Below are 20,106 nucleotides of genomic sequence, written 5' to 3' on the forward strand. Positions count from 1 at the left end.
TGTGTTGAATCCCTTTAGGTAGTGTTTGACATCGTTGTTTGCTGTTATACTGCACGTCTGCACTGCGCCATCACGAGTCAGACTGAGCTGATCATGCGGGTCTTGGAGCAGATAAATAGTGAACAACGATCACTTTTACTGAAACACAGGAAAGAGAAGCCTGAGACCAGCTATAAAAAGACAAGAAAACGTCTACAATGCAAGAACACTTGCATTAGCACTGAAAGCAAGCTTTTCTTTTCTTTCATGGAGGCATTATCCTTGTGCTAATCAACATTAGCGTTATATTAGTTTGTGTTTGCACCGCACAGACCTTTCACAGTGGTTGCAGCATACATGTAGTAACTATCAGGCTGTGCATTTCTCAAATATTCTGAATTGCATAATATATATATATAAATTTTTTTTTTTAACAGATTAGACTTGATCTATACATTTGGTATTTTCCATGCTTTACTGTAAATACAATATGGTTTTATGAGATTTGCGTTCTGTTTCTATTCACATGTTATGCAGGGTCCCAACTTTTTTGGACTATACCGTGTACAAAATTCTCTGCTGCTTATGCCAGGTGAGGGCTAAATAATGGCAGAGTCCACAAACCAGAGAGAGTAGTTTCCACTCTCATTTAGCCATACGGTGGATTTTGGTCAGTAGATGGTAAATATGTGAAACCTTCACTGCACTGACTACAGAGATATTTAATCAGTCTATGAATTGGCTTCTGATTAAACTTCACACAGAGAAGCTCTCCGGCGTGTTGATTGTTTCCTGTTTCAAGCTGAGAAAAAGTTCATTATTTCACCTTTGTCACAGCATCAAATGTTAATTTTATATAATATCAATATTTAAATCTCTTTGTATTGTGAAGAAAAACAGATTTTGTATGTCAAATAATGACATATTTGAATGATTTGATTCTATGTGGGTTATTAAAATGTGATGTTTGATCAATTTTGACAGTGCTACCCGCCAAGCCAATTCCCCTCTGTGAATTTTTTTTTTTACTTGCTTTGCTTTTTAAAAGCTGACTAACTACAATCAAAATGTAGCTGCAAACCATGACTTGTGTTTTAAGTATGTATTATTTCACAAATCCTGCCTTTGCTGGGCTGATATTTAATACTTCAAAAACAAAAAAACAAAACACATGTTGGGAAATGAAAAGGAATTACAGAAATAATCAAGTCAATGATGCTGGAACAACAAATTAGAAGACAGAACGAGGGCCCACGGCTCTGCTTCACCCTGACCCTCCCCTGTCAGTTGCTGCCTGTGGAGCTTCGAAGGTTAAAGTGTGTGTGTGTGTGTGTGTGTGTGTGTGTGTGTGTGTGTGTGTGTGTGTGGTAGAGAGCAGGAGTGTGAGGATGTAGGACCAAAAATAATTAGAGTACAAATAATTAGATGCAAGCGCTCTTGTTGAAGAGTGCACAGCTTGCACAGACAAAAACGGGGATAGAGGGATGCTCGAGGCTCAATGCAACCCACCCTCTGGTCATTTTGGCTAGAAGCAAAGTGGAGGTGGTGGTGGTGGTGGGGGGACGACGGTTTACATTGGGGAGGATGGGAACGGAGGGAAAAAAAATATTTAAGCCGTATAAATACAAACCTGACAAATCTGGCCTGCAAGAAGGAGTATAACATCCTGCAAAAAATACATTATTGATTAATTTCTAATCACTAATTAGCATGTTTTGTAAAAACAACACAGAGATTTACACATTGTAGCACACTGCTGTAAAAACACAGAGAATTTTGCAATAATAGAAATCTTTTGCACATTTTACATCGAAATATTGTTTTGTTTTTTTCCCAAACACTGAAAAGTCTTATTTTAGAATTGTTATAATACGTATTTTCATTATGCTGGGTTTAGACTGACTGTTGCAGATGTTTATACAGGCAGTATAAGTAAGATGGACGCAGCTGCTTGCTCTTAAAAGTGAAGCTAACGCGGAAGCGTCTTAAATCTGCCTTCTTTTTAATGGCCAGCAGGGGGAGACTCCTCTGGTTGCAGAAAGATTTCTTTTTACATAAAAGTCTATGGACGTTCCTCAGCTTTGTTGCTCTAAGACCCCAGGTAACATCTTCCTGTTGAGTTTATGGGCTCGATCTCTCATGTCAGGTTAAATAAAATATGAACTTCATTTTATAAATTACTGTCATTATTAAATACGAAGGAAGGTGCTGATAGAGTGACTAGGGAACTAAGTAATTTGAGACACAGAGTGAGACTCCATAGCAAATAGTCACGTCTAACCAGGGGTCACCTTTAGAGTGCTTGTTAAAACGCTACAAGCAGAATGCCCGTAACTATAAAATGCAGGGAATGCAGGGCAACTGCAACAAAGCTGAAATCTTGCTCATTACAGTTCAAGACATACAAGAAACTGAATTCGGGGTACACGCAGGACGACACACAGAGCCAGATTTTACAGTAATAAACTGTCTATGGCGATAACAGCTGAAACTATTACATTTTACGTAGCACTGAGCGCTTATATATTTAAAACAGGTACAGTTTAAACTAACATAAAAAAGACAAAGAAAATGGTAAATCTAGCTGATGCTACTTTGTTTTGTCCAACAGGAACATTTCATACATAAAACTGTCTAAAATAAATAAATTCCCAAATATAAAATATTTTTTTAATTCAGGGTGTCTTTAGTTTTTTGTGCATTAATTTTAACACAATCCTGGTTTAAAAAAATACTCAAAATATTTGATAAATGTGGATTAAAGGTTTTATTAACAGTACGTTCTTTCATAATTAGGTCAAACAATTCTTGGAAACTGTATAATGTAGTTTTTTCTGACAACTACTTCAGTTTAAAAAAATTAAAATGTTAACACAAGCAAATAAAATAAATAAATAAAGCTATTACTGAATATAATAAAACTAAAGTAAACTAGACGTACCAAAACTATAATAAGTCATCTGTCCTTGACACTGATTGAAATGGCAGGATTGTGGCTGAGGAGGAGAAATTGCGCAGTGAAGCTTTCATTTTTTAGTGCACACAAAGCTACACAAGAGAGCAGATACCAGTTAGCTCACTAGGTTTGGGTCACCTGAGACAACCTATTAGATCAATGCTAACCAATCATCCAACACGCAGAGCACAGTCAGTTCGGAGCTGATGCGACGGGTCAGTGCTTGTGGGGGAAACAAAACTCAAGTGAAGCGATAATGGCAGGTTCAGTCACGAATGTGGCATCACTCCACACTGATTAGCGTGGATATTTAGAAGCAAGCTGCCCTGCATATAAACAGCGTGGACAGAGGACGGTCGGGCAGCAAAAGGTAGCTCATTTAAAGAAAAACTCAAAGCCTTTAAAGGAAAATATTCACGGTTGAAAAATAAACGTTGACACCACCCATGTTGTGAAACCTAACCAACATGCATAAACGTGCTGTGCAGTTCGAGGTCAGAGGCTAGCGCTAAATGAGAGGGGATGAGTAAAAGCAGCTTCAAATGGGTGACAAGCAAGAGGTCAAGGTACGATCAAAGGATGAGACACTAAAACGGTGCCCAAGAGGACTCCATGGCCTTTAAAGGGGGAGAAAACTGCCAACATCCATCTGTGTGCATTTCACTTCCCTTCATCTCAGCGCTCAGTGTCCTTCCCACTCCTTTCCTTTTGACTATGACGGGCTGCCCCCTTTAAAATAATGAAATAAATAAAGTAGCATTCCTCCCCCCTCCCTGAGGGTGGGCAGCCCATGCAGGAAGGTAAACATGTCCACTGTGGTGAGCTCAGACCACGCGGATGCATTGCTGCAGGTAACAGTCGTCCTCCACAGCTCTGTGCCCACCAGCAACATCTCAGCATCCACTAGCAGTGCACACTAGCCTATGTCTGAACAGATTTCCACTTCACTGCCAAACCGTCTCTCCTCAAGCAAGGACATCCACGGATTTGACGGGGAGGTTGATTCAAATCAGGGTCAACAGTCTTACCTCTACCTACAGCACCTGGCTGATGGCGTGTATTCTGTCTGGAAAGCGTCACCTTTTTGACTTCTGAAGTGCCGACTTTTTTTGTAAAGGCTTTCTATTAGACAGGTTGGAATTCATCTTGAAGGCTTAGTGGGTGTTCAGATGAAAACGGCCCTGCGATAAAATAATGCAAGGGGCTGAGTTGATGAGGAAAGGTTGCTTCAGGTAACGGTGAGACACTGGAGTACAATATCTAGTGAGAAACTGCAGTTTTAGTGGCACATCCACGGCTCTGAATAATAATGAAAGAGCAAAACGCCCCAACGTGGTCATTATTACTACAGTATGACACCGATTTCTGCGGCAATCACCACACCTGAGAACCATCGTGCCAGAAGCTCAAATCAAACAGAGATCTCTAAGTCAATTACAGGCGATCCTGTATAACACATTACGTTAATTTTGTCGAATTTGGTGATTCTATACAAAAAGAAGGGATTATCCAGGATTATTGGCTAACGACTTGTGATTAATACGCTGATAACCAATGACAGCATAATTTCACAGGCTTGTCATATCCAGATCAGCTCGAAGCTTCGTTGGACTTGACCAGCTACTTGGTGACTTCATGGAAGCTACATAAATCCTTTATACTGTCTGTGTCCTCTTTGTGTTTTTAAAGCAAACTCTTAAGGAATTCAGAAGAGCAACACAATCATGACAACTACTCATACAAATGAGAAATGAAAATCCAAAAGATGCAACATTTAGGCCCGCTCCTGAAAGCCTAAACATCGCTCTTCTGTCTGCGTTTATAAACTAGATGGCAATTTTTTTTAAACCCTCAGACTGTGACTGATTGCAGGGTGGTTGCCTGCACACCAGGTGAACTGTGTGATTCAAAAGGATCCAGACTAGATTTATCAACGGGTCACCACAATTACTTGCAATCTCCCTAAAACCCAATGCAATTACCAAGCAACCAAATTTTTCCTAGTTATTTTTACAGTAGGGTGAATGAACCATTAGCAAGTTAATGTTAGTTAGTACTAGCGATAAGAAAGCCTGTTTTACCTAAAGCAGCCATCTTGCCCAGCAGGGAGAAAATACAGTCAACAAAGGCAGGGTCTTTGATTCATGGAAGTATTCAGTGTCTCCGTAACACTAAATTATATCTTGGTTCAAACATTACTGATTTTAACAATCAGTGAATCATGTAATGGCACAAAGCAATAGGTGTATAAATATTAGTAACAGCTAACTTAGGGGAGATCAGCCGGCTCACTGTAATGAAACATGTATCAAGCACTGGTAGCTTTGCCATGTCCACGTCTGCTTTGGTGTCACGATAATGACACTCAGATGTACGATATACCCTGGACTCTCAGATGCTTAACACGAGCTGGAAGTCTGGAAGCTTCACACAAATATGAAAGAAACGCTGACTTCCGCAGAGTTAACTATCACGTTTTTTTCTCTTGAAGTTATTCAGAGCATCTGCACATGTAAACAAATGATTCCATTAAATCACACACAATATAAACTGTTTACTCCAAAATATTCAATCGTGAAAAAAAATGCATGCATGCAATCACAGTCAGCGACCCACAAGCCGAGGATAGCTGGAAATGTTGTGTTGGTGTACTATATTTACACACAGAATGACGTAAATAAAGAGTTATCCAGTGAAAAAAAGAGCATGGGTGAAGTTCAGTTTAACTAATTTGTGATTCCAATGCTTCTTCTTGTGAGGAATACATAGGCCGTGTCTGTCTCCTCTGTAAAAGCACAGAATTACATCAAGTACACGAATGTGCGTTGCACAAAAAGCAATCAACTTGAACTAATCGCACAACAACTGCCAAACTGAAAATTCAGGTCATCTGTTTGGCGTACAGTACACTGATGTTCTTAGAGTCCAGCCTATACGCTGCATAATCCCGCTCCTCTTTTTTAATGCGTAGGTGGACAAGGTGTGGGCTGATGTTCATTACTTTCCTCTCTGCGAGTCGATACTCTTCCTTAGTCTTCAAGTGCTCCCTCGGTGATGCTATGTATACCCTAGCTGCCAAATACAGCATTATACCAAGTGTGTGTGTGTCTGTGTGTGTGTGCTCACATGTAGAGAAGAGAAAATGATAAGATGAGGGTGACAGGAATGCTCATCTACATCCAAGATTTGGTCTATAATAATATATGTAAATATGAAAGAGAGTTCTTCTTTGACAATATTGTTTCTCTGCTACAGAGCTACCACCACCCACTGGTGAAAGGTGTCAGTGTGTGCCCAGCTTCTGTAAATGACAGGAAGCATGTTTGTTAAAAAAATGTCACCAACAGTGCTCTCTCAAGAGCTGAATCTAGAAGCTTTCCCGCCTCAAGACATGCGGGGACCAAAAAAACCCCCAAAACAATCCACCATCACTGGTAATGTGAAATATGACTTTGGATGAGACCAGTCTCAGGGCTTCAGGTCTGACAGACATGGGGGGGGGGGGGACGGACGACGACAAAGGATGATGATGGTTGCTGTTTCCCTTATGTTTACAATCATTTCGCCACACAAACAGAGGCCGGGCTGAAAAAGGCCAGAGAGCCTCAGCCTCCTCAGCCGGCAGGCGGTTCAAAATCAGGGGACAGACTGAAAAGAGAACTAAGATGAGGGAGAGTGAGAGAGGGGTAAAGGCAATCAGAGAGAGAGCGAGAGAGAGCGAGAGAGAGCTAAGCTGCCTGCAGACACCACGCGGCTCAGAGCAGATCGACAGTGACGGCTGGCTGATTAGTCAACTCGCAGCCCCCAAGACTGAAGTCTGCGTGCACGTACACACATGGAGAGCTGCACTGGAGTTCATTTAAATAAATCCAGCTTTTATCAGTACTCAAAACACATGCACACACACCTAAACAAATGGATACTCATGACACCTGAAGGATGCTCATCCAGTAACCTTGAGTCTGTGTATGCAGGGCTTGAATTTCAGTGCAGGATTGTGGGTATTTCATATTTTATGACTGATTCCTGCACACATAAAATTGTCTAGCCTAACATATAAACATAATTATGATGACTGCCCAGAAGGGCTGTAGAGGTAGACCGATATCCGTCCTGGACAACAACACCTTGTGCACTCCCTACAAAGCCTGTAAGGTCCATCTGTTGTTTCTAGGCATCTTGCTACCATCCACAAAAATCTCAAATTTAAGAAGCTGAGACATACTCTGGATGCCATCAACTTTGAGCTGTGGAGTAATATTTAACACAAATATGTTGTTTAATTCACCTGTTAAACAAATTTTAAGACCACCTTCTTTAATCTGTGCATTATCATCAAAATTAGAAATGACAATCCTTATGAAACTGATGTTATTAACCTTCACTCTCAGCATCATCAGGTAAAAGGTGAGGCAACAGTCTAAAGAAGCATTTCAGTCACTCACAGCAATAAAAGGAGCTGCTCAATTGTAAAATATAAGGTGCATACAAAGACCAGGGAAAGAACAGAGAAGACAATGGAGACAAGAGTGAAGAAGCCATTAAACAATATCCTTCAGGATTAATTACCTTAAGGAGATAGATGGGGATGTTGCTGAAGTCCACGGGGAGTTTAAGCAGGAAACGAGCAGAAAACTCTCCTGTCTGGGGGGTGAAAAAAAAGGTAAATTGTAGTTCATGGAGTAGATATTTTATAATGCTTGCTGTTTTATATCAGTACTGAATGGACTAATACTGACGTTTAGTACTCTTGCTATGGTTTAACAGATGTGACATGTGACTTAAATACAAAAAATAAAGTTTTTAGATGAATACAGTCCTGAAAAACTAAGTACACACTAACTGCTTCTATAGGAATTAGAGGGTAAGAAGCAGACAGGTACTGATATGAACTAGATGAACTGATTAAATGAAAGTAAGCATCTGTACAAAAGCAGAGGTTTTATGAGCTTTCTGGTCTTGAGCATTCAGATGTGTGCTAAAGAAATGCCACAGTTTTCCTAAGAGTGGACATCCCAGCAAATTCACCTCAAGGTCTGACTGTAAAATACTCAGGAAAATTGCAAAAGATCCAAGAACTCCAACTCTCGAGACCTCAGTCAGTGAGCTAAATACTAAAAACAAAAAACAATGAACATGAATGGCCATTCGCCACATGTGGTGAAAATCTTACACAGCATGTCAGCAAAAACATCTCATATCAACTCTCAAGCACAGTGCAGAGAGGTGAGAGAGCAGAGGTGTTGATTTGGGATTATTTTGCAGTCCCCCGACCTGTTAATGAATTGACCACATACTCCTTTGTATACTTAAGTATTCTAGAGTCAAATGTAAGCTGCCCTTAGCCTTAGCTTTTAAAGCAACCCTGTCAAAGACGAGAGTGCAACTTGACTAAAGGGCTATGATGGGACTTTAAGATACCTCAACAAAACGAAGCAACATTATGAAGGTGAGTGGGCCAGAATTTCTCTGTAACAATGAGAAAGACTAGAGAAGTCATACAGAAAAAAATCACTTCAAGATATTGCTGCCAATAGTAGTTCAACAAGTTGCTAAATCATGGGGCCTATGTAGTTTTTCCTGGGACTGTAGACCTCTAAGTTGGGAGGTTTTTTTTCTTCCTCATTTGCTCTAATTTGTACATTTTTCCTTCATTACACGGCCTCACAGATGATAAAATTCAGTCCATATTTTCTCTTTTTCCATTTCTTGGAATAAGACATGTTCCCCACACAAAATTAAACCAATGATGTTTGCATCTGTAACGATGTTATAAAAAATAACCTTTTTAAAACACGGGACACTGACGCACTCTTGTTCTTCAAAGTTCCAAACTAATTAAAATATCTTACCTGAATTACCTCATGTCTCGCTGTGACATAGTGACCGCAACAATACAACACTTGTTTGGCTTATTTCTTTCACTGGCTTCATCAAACTACATTTTATTTAAAATAATACCAACACTGTATTTGAAGTGTTATATGTTATATGCAAATTTATGCAGTATGATGTTCCAAGGCCAAACACTGAATCTAAATGTACAACCTGTGGTGTACGCAGATAACTGGTTCATCAGTTATTTTCACTGTACTTTCGGATAATGTCTTCACACAAGAAAACATAAAAATAAGAATGACCTCAAAATCTGTAATAGCACAAAAAGCGCAAATTAAAATTCACACAGTTCTGACTTTTATAAACTGGAGCAGGCAGTCTTATTACCTGATGTTTTTCCTGAGGCTTGCAAACAAACTATGTGTAGTTAGAGATCCAGACACATGAAAAAGTATGAAATTGCAGAAAGTACAAGTGTCTACGTGCTTTCAGATTGTGTTTGCCTGTAATTGTGACCAAGATGATGGTAACAAAAATTGCAAACATTTTCTTGCAGCTGGATGTGTTTCATTGCATGCACGGTGCTTTCATACATGTACAGGCCACCCATATACGCCAATGGTAGCCCAAGTATATTTGTCATTTTCATAGATGATCACCTTGTTCTTATTTGGAAAGCAGAACTGCTGCTAACCAGCTGTACCAAACGAGCCCTTCCTGTCTGGTGTTTACTCATTGACCAACACATTTTAGTTACTTTTTCCACATGTGTTGCCTACAGTCTGAGGCACAAATGAGAATACAATCTTTAATTTCTCGTAACATCCTCATTTGTATTTGCTGTTTGCTAAAGGGCCATCAGTTCCACTAATGGCATGTGCACTTCAGCGGCGTTTGATTATTCAGTATTGTTAAATAAAATCTTGTGTAAGTGTACCGTTGCTGGGAGCGGTCTGTTGGCTGTTGAGGTCATGTGACGTCAAACGAACAAAAGATAGGCCCTGGAATGCAGAACTCTTAAATACAGGAAATGTCGAAATATCTTGTTTGTTTCACTTGACATTTGCATTAGCTATTTGGTTATTTTGTGTTTGATTGTGTAAGTTAAAATAACTATTAAACTAACTATAATTTTTTACCATTTGCTTCCCTAGTGTGTCAAAGTCAGTCTGATCAGGCACTATAAAAGTTTCCCTCTGTTTCTTGTCTGTTGGGTCTGTTTTGATCAGCCTGGTCTGAGTTTATTTTGCTAGAGTGTTATGTTACGCTGGCATTTTAACTTGAGTGTAGTTCTGTTTATTTGACCTTCTTCAAGATCCCAGAGCAATTATCTGACTTTTTCTACGTTTCTTTATAACGAGCTTTTGAGTTCAATAAAATATATTTGCTTTAAGACCTAATTGTACTTGTCGTGCCTAGCCAGCTCAATCCTTCAGCGTGACGGGCAGAATGACGACTACCCTCTCCACTTGCACTCCAAGGTGGAGTCTGAGCCTGTCCACCTAACAAGAGATTTGCTGGACAGGCAGCTGCATATATTGTTTACTTATTTACTTGCAATTAAAATACTTGCTGAGGAGTGCCTAAAAAAAAGGTATAATTTTATAATCCTTTTAAGCATGGGTGTTCCTGCTTTCACACGCACTAACATGTGTACACAAATGCATACTGCCAAAAATATAGTTTAATTCTGTGGAAGGAATGAGTTCACAGAGATATAAGAAAAGGAGTTAGAATATCGCTCCCTTTAAGATTAACAATGATTTAGTTTCTCAGTGCAAGAGTATAATGGCCAAGATGGGCAGCAGTTTAATCAAATACACATAATTTTGTGCGTAGGACACAAAATAAGTTTGGATCAATACACAAGATCAAGATTTTAATGCAAAACATCCAGATTTTAAACTTCAAAATTAAGAATGTGCTAATAAAGTCAGAAAGGGTTAAATGTCACAGATGTCTTAGGCCAAACAGAGAAAATAATAAAGACCATCACCTGCGTCGTAAATAAGAATATACCGGTGGAAACCTTTCCTCTGTGTTTCTTTTTAACTGCTATCATGCAACTCTTGTTTTCTTAAAATGCAAAAACTTCACAAAATCCGTAAACAGGAGCTTACCCAGCTGTTCTTGTGTCCAGCATAAATCTCCATGTTGCGGCCGTAGTTGGGGTCTTCCAGCAGGCTGTCATACTCAAAGAGCAGTCTGGAGCTCTCACGCAGACGCAGGCACTGGTAGTGATGGTACTGCTGGATGAGCTCCTTCACCAGCTGGAGCAGACATTCAGGATTCCCAGCATCCCAGTGGACCAAGTGCTGAAGCAGACACCAGAGATGGTATGTCAGGAAAGATATTAGACACCCCTCCATCAACAAGTCTATGTTCACATGTGAAGTCTGTAGTCTGAATATATGCCATTTTGTTCATTCAAATATTTAAAATGTGTTTCTTTTATGATAAAATTGACTGAAAATGATCGTTAACGGCATTCAATAATTTTAGAAAATCTTTCGTAGATAAAGGAATCAGTACAAGTATCATGATCACAAATAGGACCATTCACTCCTGAATAAAATATAATGGGGTGATAGATGACCCAATTCGACCCATTTAGTTGCTAAAACAACTTGGTTGCTTGAGACCATCAAAGCAACTGACCAAACAGCCATGCCTCATCCTGTGGTGGTGTACAAAGTCCAAATAAAATAATAATAATAATGACTTAGATTTGTATAGCGCCTTTCAAGAAACCCAAATAAAAGTGAGAGTGCAGAGGATGAAAGGATCAAACAAGGGACTTTCATCCATGTTCAACGTGAAACCAAAAGTAAATATGGAGTTATTATTTTTAGACAAAAGCATCTTTCACTTTCAGTTACTTAAAGAAAATATCTGTTGTCAAAGACTGTTTGGTTAGAGTGTTTTTCCCGTGCTGCAAAAACTCCCGGATCACAAAAACTTCCAAACTGTAGAATGTGGTTGTCATTTGAAAAACTAAATCAAACAAAAAAGATGAAACATAAAAAAAAAACAAGACAACAAGAGGTTTTGTCTACAGGTAACCTTACATATTTACCATTACCTTGGGATAACACATAAGAAAACACATAGACTTCTTAGGTAACACAGATATTTTGCCTCTATACTATGTAGACAAATAACGCGTATAGTCACCACTCGAACTCCAATTTTGAGTTAGCGAAAACTCTGACAGGCATAAGAATATAAGTCTTTATCCATCATATTCCATCTGCACACTCCTCAAATATATCAGCAACGTAGTTTTTGGTAATGTGAAAACCTGTTGGAAAATATAGACTAGAGTATAGGTTATTTTGCAAGGAGCAATCATGGAACGCATCAGCTAGTGCATTCAATCTTCTCTCTCTGAAGGCTAACAGGAAGCATTTTGGAGCTCATGGTATTACAAGCATATATAGAGGTGGACATCTAGTTTAATCCCTGTTTGGGGTGAAATATTGCTGTCAGCTAATCTCCAATTTTAGCACCATATTCCAAATTGGTTACAACAGTGTAAAATGTTGGGAAAATAGTTGCACAGAGAAAGAAAATAATACTATTTGTAGCAGTAAAGACAGACCTTAAGAACATGGTAGTGGGGAAAAACTGGTTCATCTTGGAAAAAGGTTAGTTGCCTAATTCTGAACAGCCTACTTCCCATTACAGATTGAGGAGGAAAGGGTTGTGCTAAAGGATGTCCTGTGGCCACATTTAAACTGATATGGAAAAGTACTGAGTCTGAACTGATGTACGTGCCACATTTCTGACCTCTGTTGCCACAATGATTGAAGATTTAGGATAACAAGGCAGCTTGTATTGTCAGGATGCATACAAGAGCCCAACCGCTCAATTTACTTATCTGATTTTACTACAGCGATAAAATATCTGGTGTTTGAATAGATTAGATTTAGTGCACTGTACATGTCTAAATGCTCTGTTGTGAATCTCTCTTTCACCAAACTCAGTTTTAGTAATCACAAGCAGAACTTGACCCTTTGGGACCAATATGCAAATTTACAGGATGCAGCTACAACCATCTGCCACATGTCAGTGAGCAGAACCAACCAAACATGACCGACTGGTCTAATTCTACCAAATAAAATAAAATAAATTGCCCTTTTTCCCCCTCACTCTGAAAGAGAACACAATCATTGATGCGCAAGGAATAAAATAATTAGAATTAATGTGAACAACACTGTGCAAAAAACAAACAGCAGAAAACATGTCAGGTCTAATCAAGTAAAATGGATGGCTGCGCTCTTGACAATGAATGTTGTGAGAGCTTTATAACAGAGATGCAAATCAAGACCAAAGCAAAGAAAAATAAATTACTGATTTAATGAGTCTACCTCATTGTCTGGACTGGAAAAGGCTGTGCGTGTTTAAAGAGATTCAAATGATAATTTAAAATTGCTCTTTGACGAGCGGCCATTTGCCACTTCTAGTTTTTACACAACTGCTGCCTTGTTCACAATCATCCAAGGTGATTAGATACAAGTCATTTTGGAAAAGGTAAGATTAAATCTGCCAGCGGGGAAACTTTTTCTAAATATTTAACATGCAGACGATGAGGAGGGGAAGGAAAGGGGTCGAATGAACATTTTGGTTTAAGGATCATGGCCGTCTCGTGCAGCCCCCTGGTCCTGAAAAGTGAAAGTGAGTCTCCATTCTGAAACTCATTCTCATTCTGAAAGTGAAATACTGCTGGCAGATTCAAATTGTGGATAAGTCAGAACCAAGTAATGCAACTTGATGACATAACCACACTGGCCCAAGTAAATGTGAAACTTCCCCAACCTAAATGATGAGCAAGCTGGAAAAGGATGCCTTTTCAGTGAGCACTGAGTATGTGGAAGGATTAATAGGTGCTGGGAATGCCGTAACCATTAACATGCATTAAATTAAGGCATCAAAATCAGGATCTATTTGACTTGCATTAGCTTGTCTTCTCAACTGTCTATCTCCCTCCTGGCAGTCCAGTGGAGAAGGCTTTCATTGTTTCACAGCAAACCACAGCCTCTTTTTGTCAAGGGAGGAGGAATGGCAAGGGCAGGCTAAACAGAGACGGTGACCTCATCGTCCTGACCCACCAGTGGTTACCAGCAATGCCGGGATTCCCGAAATAAGGGGGAGATGAAAACAAGGATGGGCATTGTCCAAAAGAGGCAGTCAGTGCCTTGGGGTAGGAGGGAGCTGAAACCGAGGAGAGACTGAGGAAGTGCTGTGTCAGGATTGTGACACAGAATATCAGCGAAGCTCCACTGAGGAAGGCGAGAGGGAGGGAGGAGGGATAGGAGGTGAGTGGGTAGGGAGAGAGGAAAAAAGAAGGCTCCAGAGCTCAGGCAAGCAGTCCAAGGCCAAAGAAACTGGACTGAGCTTAGGAATTTATACTCCCCGTGATAGGTAATAATAAACATGTGAAGTAAACTCAGTGAGAGAAAAGTATTTTTTAATCAGTCTTAAAATTAGACAGCTGTGATGGACATACCACAGAACTGCTGTTGAGAAAAAGCAAAGGAATAAGACAGGCTATTTCACAGAAACACTCCCTCAGTAATTACAGTTAAGGTGCCCTCAAGCTTAGTACTTAACCTCTCCTTCAGTGGAGCTATTCATTGGCCAATGACACAAGAGCTGAGCTTCTGTTGGGTGGCTCCCAGGTAAAAGAGACTGCTGCTGAAAAGGTTGACTTTGCCCTGCATAAAACTGCTCTGTGCTCAGGCATTCATTTAGATGGTTTTGTAAGGAACACGCGGAAGTGAAAGTGATCATAGATACTACAAAGCTGCTACAGTTAATATCATGAATATTTGTCCCAGTTTCTACCTGCCTCACCCCAAACGGTCACGGCACATTGCTGTGCCTCCCTGAACCCAGTTCTGTTGGAGGTTTCTTCTTCTTAAAAGGGAGTTTTTCTTTCCCACTGTTGCCAAAGTGCTTGTTCATAATATGATCATATGATTGTTGGGTTTTTCTGTTTTCTTTGTATTATTGTAGGGTCTTTACTTTACAATATAGAGAGCCTACTGGGACCTGTTGTTGTAATTTCTGGGCAAAATTTGGTGCTCATAAAGTCTAAAAATGTTCCAACACATGCACTTTGAACATTTTGAGCGAATCACTTCAGGTTTTTGTTTATAGTTGCCCTTTTGCACACAATCATTTAATGCCCAGTCAGACTGACTCAGATGTTTGTACTCACACAAGCAGCTCCGCCTGGTGTGCATGTTTGAAAATCATAGAAAGTATATAAAAGATGAAAATAGCAAACTGGATGTCACACAATGGTTTGTAAAATCCCAGTATGAAGCTTCAGATTGAGCATTATTGTAGTTGGCATCTCTGTTTTTTTTTAACCCAGGTATCACAAGCGAGGCATCAATGTGACTGAGAAACTGAGGGACTCTGCATTCTGAATTCTAAAGCATACACTGCTCCTTTTTTGACTCCAGTGGGGACCATAATTTGCAAAATGAGCACTTGAAACTGGTGATTGAAGCCAATAACCTCATCAGAAAAGTGTTTACCAAAGTCACAAATCAAGGAAGCAGAGGACTGTTTTCCCATAGATTTCTAAACAACCAGATTTAGTTTTTCCATCCAGAGGATTTATCCTCTGAAGGCCATTGGAAATGAAGTTTTCAGGACGTTATGTCCATCTTCTAACCTTACAAAACACATTGAAAGATGCTAAGATATTTCACTGGTGACCGTGCTGCTTTGTTATACATTTCATTGAAGTAGAATGTCAGAAGATCACCAATTTCAGTGGCAAACCTTTCAGTTGATGCATCATAAAAGCTTTGAGCTGCTGGTGGTGCAAATGAATACTCAGGGGATCTAAACATTATATTCTTATGTTCTGGGGAATAGCTGTAGGATATTTTAATGCATTCAGTCCACTTTTATCAAAATGTTTCACATTCATGGCATTCCAAATCTCACTAAAATATTATCCATGCAGTGAGCATAAATATATTTAACCGAGGTGCTACAGTTGAGATAATTTAGACTGAATCAAAGTGTTAAACTAACTTATGGTCTGACCAACAAAGCATCTAACACTGCTTCTGAACCAGGCTATTAGGGCAGCTAAAAAATGTACAGTTAAAAACAGCGAGTGCACTTGTCTTTGTCTCATATTGTTCGAATGTTCTGACTTTGAGTTAACAAGGCAAAGCTTGAATGCTGCAGAAAAACATTGGTCAAACATAGACGCAAGCAGAATGAAAAGCACTGAGCCAAAAAGCAATGTTCATGTGTTGCAATGTGTGTGTCTGTGTGTGTAGACATGAGAGTCTGTACAGACTCTTCACTGAATTGATTTTGCACGCTCTGCTGAAGGCTGTGTGTGCCAAAAGAAATCTATGTGTATTTTTTTTTCATGAATAGGATAAGCCCTGCGGAAAATGTACAGATTTGATACATGGAAAAAAAAACAACAAAAAACAAAAGATGCAATAGTCACAATCTAGGCTATTTGAAAGCTAAGATTGAACATTTGATGAGATGAAGTGGGGGAAAAAATCCATCTATATGCCCTCTAGATCAGTCTGTATGGAAGTCACACATCTTTCTTAGGGCTTTAACCACAGGGGGTAGCTATCATGGTCTCAACAATAGTCCCCAGTTCAATCTGGACCTTATAATCCAATTATTTTGTCACAACACAGTGGCTAAACCTGTGTCAAAAGATTAAGCCTAACCTTGGCTGATGATAAAACCAGTCACCTTTAATAAATAAAAATTGATACCTTCCATTTTTGAAAAGAGCTCATATCTGTAAGGGAAGCAATTTATAATCGTATTACCTTAAGATATTAGGATTTGATTCAATATCAATGTTAAAAACTGCAGATTAAAAATATATTGGATTAGCATTAGGATTTAGCATTTTGGAGGTATTCATGTGTCAGCGTGTCCAAGTCAATGCTGAAAATACAGTCAAAATAGCTTAGACATAAATATTATAGAACACTACGCCTTTTAAAAGAAAATGCTACTTCTCTCTGCCTATTGATTAATTTACTCAAATTACAGCTTGTTAAATTAAATGGGCAGTGTGTGGCTTTACGCATGAAAAAACATGAAAAGAACATGAAAAGAACAGCTTGTCCTTAAAGTAAATCAAAGAAAACAGTCCATAAAGAGAACTTGCAATCCACTGGTCCTACTTTTAAAATAGTTGCTCCGCAAACGGAGCTCATGTTCTCTGAAATCTAACATCTCAGCAGGAGGACCAGTAACTTGGACCTCTCTAGCAAAGAACAGTAATTTGAGAAAGTTTTAAATATAGTATCAAATACATTTATCAGACTTCCAGAGTTAACAAGCGGCACTTACACAAAAAATAAGATAAAAGTTGACCAATCTCATTTCCTGCAATGTCAACAAGCACTCTAATGTTTCGGTATTGTGGCCTTCATCAGAGGAAGGTTGTAACATCAGCGTGGTTGGACAGTCGTGGCTATGATAAATTCTCACTATAAATCTATTTGTCAACTTTTTGACAGGCTGCCTTGTTAGCTGTGGAACTTGATGATTTGATCTAGTATCTAGGAACTGAGGGCCCAGTGAATCATCTTTTACTTCCAATAACAATCTATCCACAACATTATGGAAACCAACAGGTTTTAAGAGCTGACTGACTGGCCGGGCACCAGGATTACATGATTTCCGGTTTTTGGCTCGAATCAGTGACTGGCCATTCAGTCTCACGTATAACCAACTATTAGCCAGTCCTTCTCATGGATCTACAACATGCGCAGAGCAGCACAGGAAATAGTCACATGCAGACAATGCTTGCTAAATGTTTGTAACAATGAACATAATTATACACTTAAGACACCTTCACCTTGCTGAACATGGACATTTTAGTAAAGGGGGTTGAACTGTAGGGATGGGAATGAATAAGAATTTAGCAATTCTATTATCAATATCACTTATCCATTCGATTCCTTATCTATTCCCTTATCGATTCTCTTTGGTTCATTATCACCATCATCTCTAAGCAGCATATCAAAGACATTACATTCATGCAAAATAATTACAAGCTGTATGGTCACATGCTTGTGAATGTTAGAGGTATTTCCTCTCTTTGTAGAGGTCAGTGTTGGGGTCATTACTCAAACAAAGTGAAGTAAAAAAGTTATTACACATATTACACAGAACACTTTTCTTAAAAGTAACACAGTACGTTTCTTAATTACACCAAGGAGAAAGACATTCGTTATACTACTCGTTATGTTACTTTCATGTTACTCTCTAAAATGATCTGAAACACACAATCTCATAATTACCGTTTAACAATATAAACCTGAAGCTACAGCTCCACACGCCAACACAAATCCCTATCCTAATGAGGACACATATATCCTTCTCTTAGTATTTAGGTATGAACACAAAGCTGACAGCACAAATCAAAGATGAAAACCAGCACATACTCAGCATTTACTCAGCTTTAGCATCATTCTGGGTTCTAGGCTAGCTTAGGGTTCGCATGTTGTCTATGCAGGTGCTTGCAAAGAACTGAAGTTGTGTTAGTGTTATAATGCAGTTGTTTCTGTCCTGCAGCAGTCTCCACGTTACCATCACACTCTCGTCTTTTTGTGCAATAAAAACAAGAGTAATTTTCATATCCAAGCTGTAGTCTGCACCACTATTTGCATCCTCTGACACACAAACTGAAATTAGCTGATCATAGCAAGACTGCAAGAACTGATAAGCGGGATTGACAGGCAGCCAGACTAACGATTCCAAGGAAGTGGACTTCTGGGAACATTCTCAGTTCCCATCCCTAGTGTACTGCAAGCCATTTTCAGTTAATTACCCTTTTCTTGTACCTCCCTCAGCAGGAGAGCTTTTTTTAACGGAAAACATTTTGTAACTTAAAGCAGTTTGGGGGAAACTGAAGTTCACTAATTTCTTTTATTATAAAAATAAAATGAATAAAAAGTTGACTTTTGTTTATGTATCGCAAACAAGAAATTGGATGTGAATGTGGAATAATCAGTTTAAGCAGGTCAAATTTACAAACGAATAAAAAATAAATAATCTGAATCAGCTAATAAAATTGCAACCGGCGCTGCCAACACTAACATCAATTTTCTGCTTTCTGTACAGCCCATAAACTATACTTTAACAACTCCAAGCTTACAAAAAAAAGAGCTTTAAATCATGTTTTCCTGCTTCTATTGACTGTAGACAGATGACTGTACGTTTTACAAAACAGTCAACCAAATGCTTCCCATTCGATCAAGATTAATTTAAGCACACTTTTACTTTCAAGCTCTCATGTTTACTGCTAATTTCCCAATTTTAAAACAAAAAAAATCATCTGATAAAATCTTAATCCACACACAGTACCTGAACTAAAATGAATTCTTTCAGAAATGGGGGCAAAGGAAGCACTGTAGGAATATACAATATTAAAAACTAGTGTGTTTTTTAATATTTAAAGCATGTAAATCAGTTCTGATAGCCCCCCAATAATCTGACCCTTTAAAGGGCCAGTTCACCAAATGTTAAAAAGTTCTCCCTGGTGAGAAAAATGGAAATAATTTGGCTGAAAAGAAGGACTCTAAAACTATAACTCACATGTAATACTTAATGTACTTAATGTAATACTTTTTTTGTAAATGATGTGGCCCGATTAAATTCAGCGTAGGAAGAAAAGTCATTCTGAGCTAGGAAACCCAGTGTTTTCATTTAATTTATCCAGATATTTAAATAAAACTCATGTATAAAACCTCTAGTGTAAGACTCCATCTTATGCAGCACCATACAAGCTGGGTTGTAACATATTACTCAAGAGAAACGACATAGTTCATATAATTACAGCAATCGGAGTATATCTGCCTGTGTAGCACAGTACATATGTTGAGCATAAGGAAAGAACTCAACAAAAAATAAGTGTTTTCCTTTAAGAACAAAATGTGCACCTAAATTGGGCATCTTCACACTGAATAGACCCAAGTTGACAGAATTATGTCTTCCTGTGCCATCCGTCTGTACCATCTTCGATCCAATATTTATCTTAGGCCAATAAGAGAGGGACTGGCATCTGAAAATGCAAGATAATTATATAGGCCAAGAGAAGATATTTGTTTTTACGTCTTAAATGTGATTTTTATAGATGCTGGCAACCTGATCCAATAAATCGCTGTAGACTTGAAAGTGTGAGGCATTAAAAAACTCCCAAGTATTAAATTAATCTCTGTTAGTCGCTAATTCAAGTGTGGGCTCACACCCTGTTTCGCCCCCGGAGAGTGCCAAGTGTAAGATCATGCTAAATTGCTCTTGTCATGTGTTGA

The 20,106-nt window shown here is 38.9% G+C and overlaps 1 protein-coding gene across 2 annotated transcripts in view; it reads right to left on the reverse strand.

Moving 5' to 3' along the window:
- The window catches only part of babam2 (BRISC and BRCA1 A complex member 2), a 111,894-nt gene that overhangs the window by 65,621 nt on the left and 26,167 nt on the right, over nucleotides 1-20,106 (reverse strand). For both annotated transcript variants that reach the window (XM_025900746.1, XM_003445447.5), the window contains exons 5-6: nucleotides 10,894-11,088; nucleotides 7,505-7,579 (exon numbers count right to left, since the gene is read on the reverse strand). In XM_025900746.1, the coding sequence (XP_025756531.1) occupies nucleotides 7,505-7,579; nucleotides 10,894-11,088 (270 nt within the window). The remainder of the gene's footprint in view (nucleotides 1-7,504; nucleotides 7,580-10,893; nucleotides 11,089-20,106) is intronic.

This window comes from Oreochromis niloticus, linkage group LG19 (assembly GCF_001858045.2).
Source record: "Oreochromis niloticus isolate F11D_XX linkage group LG19, O_niloticus_UMD_NMBU, whole genome shotgun sequence".
NCBI classification, from domain to species: domain Eukaryota; kingdom Metazoa; phylum Chordata; class Actinopteri; order Cichliformes; family Cichlidae; genus Oreochromis; species Oreochromis niloticus.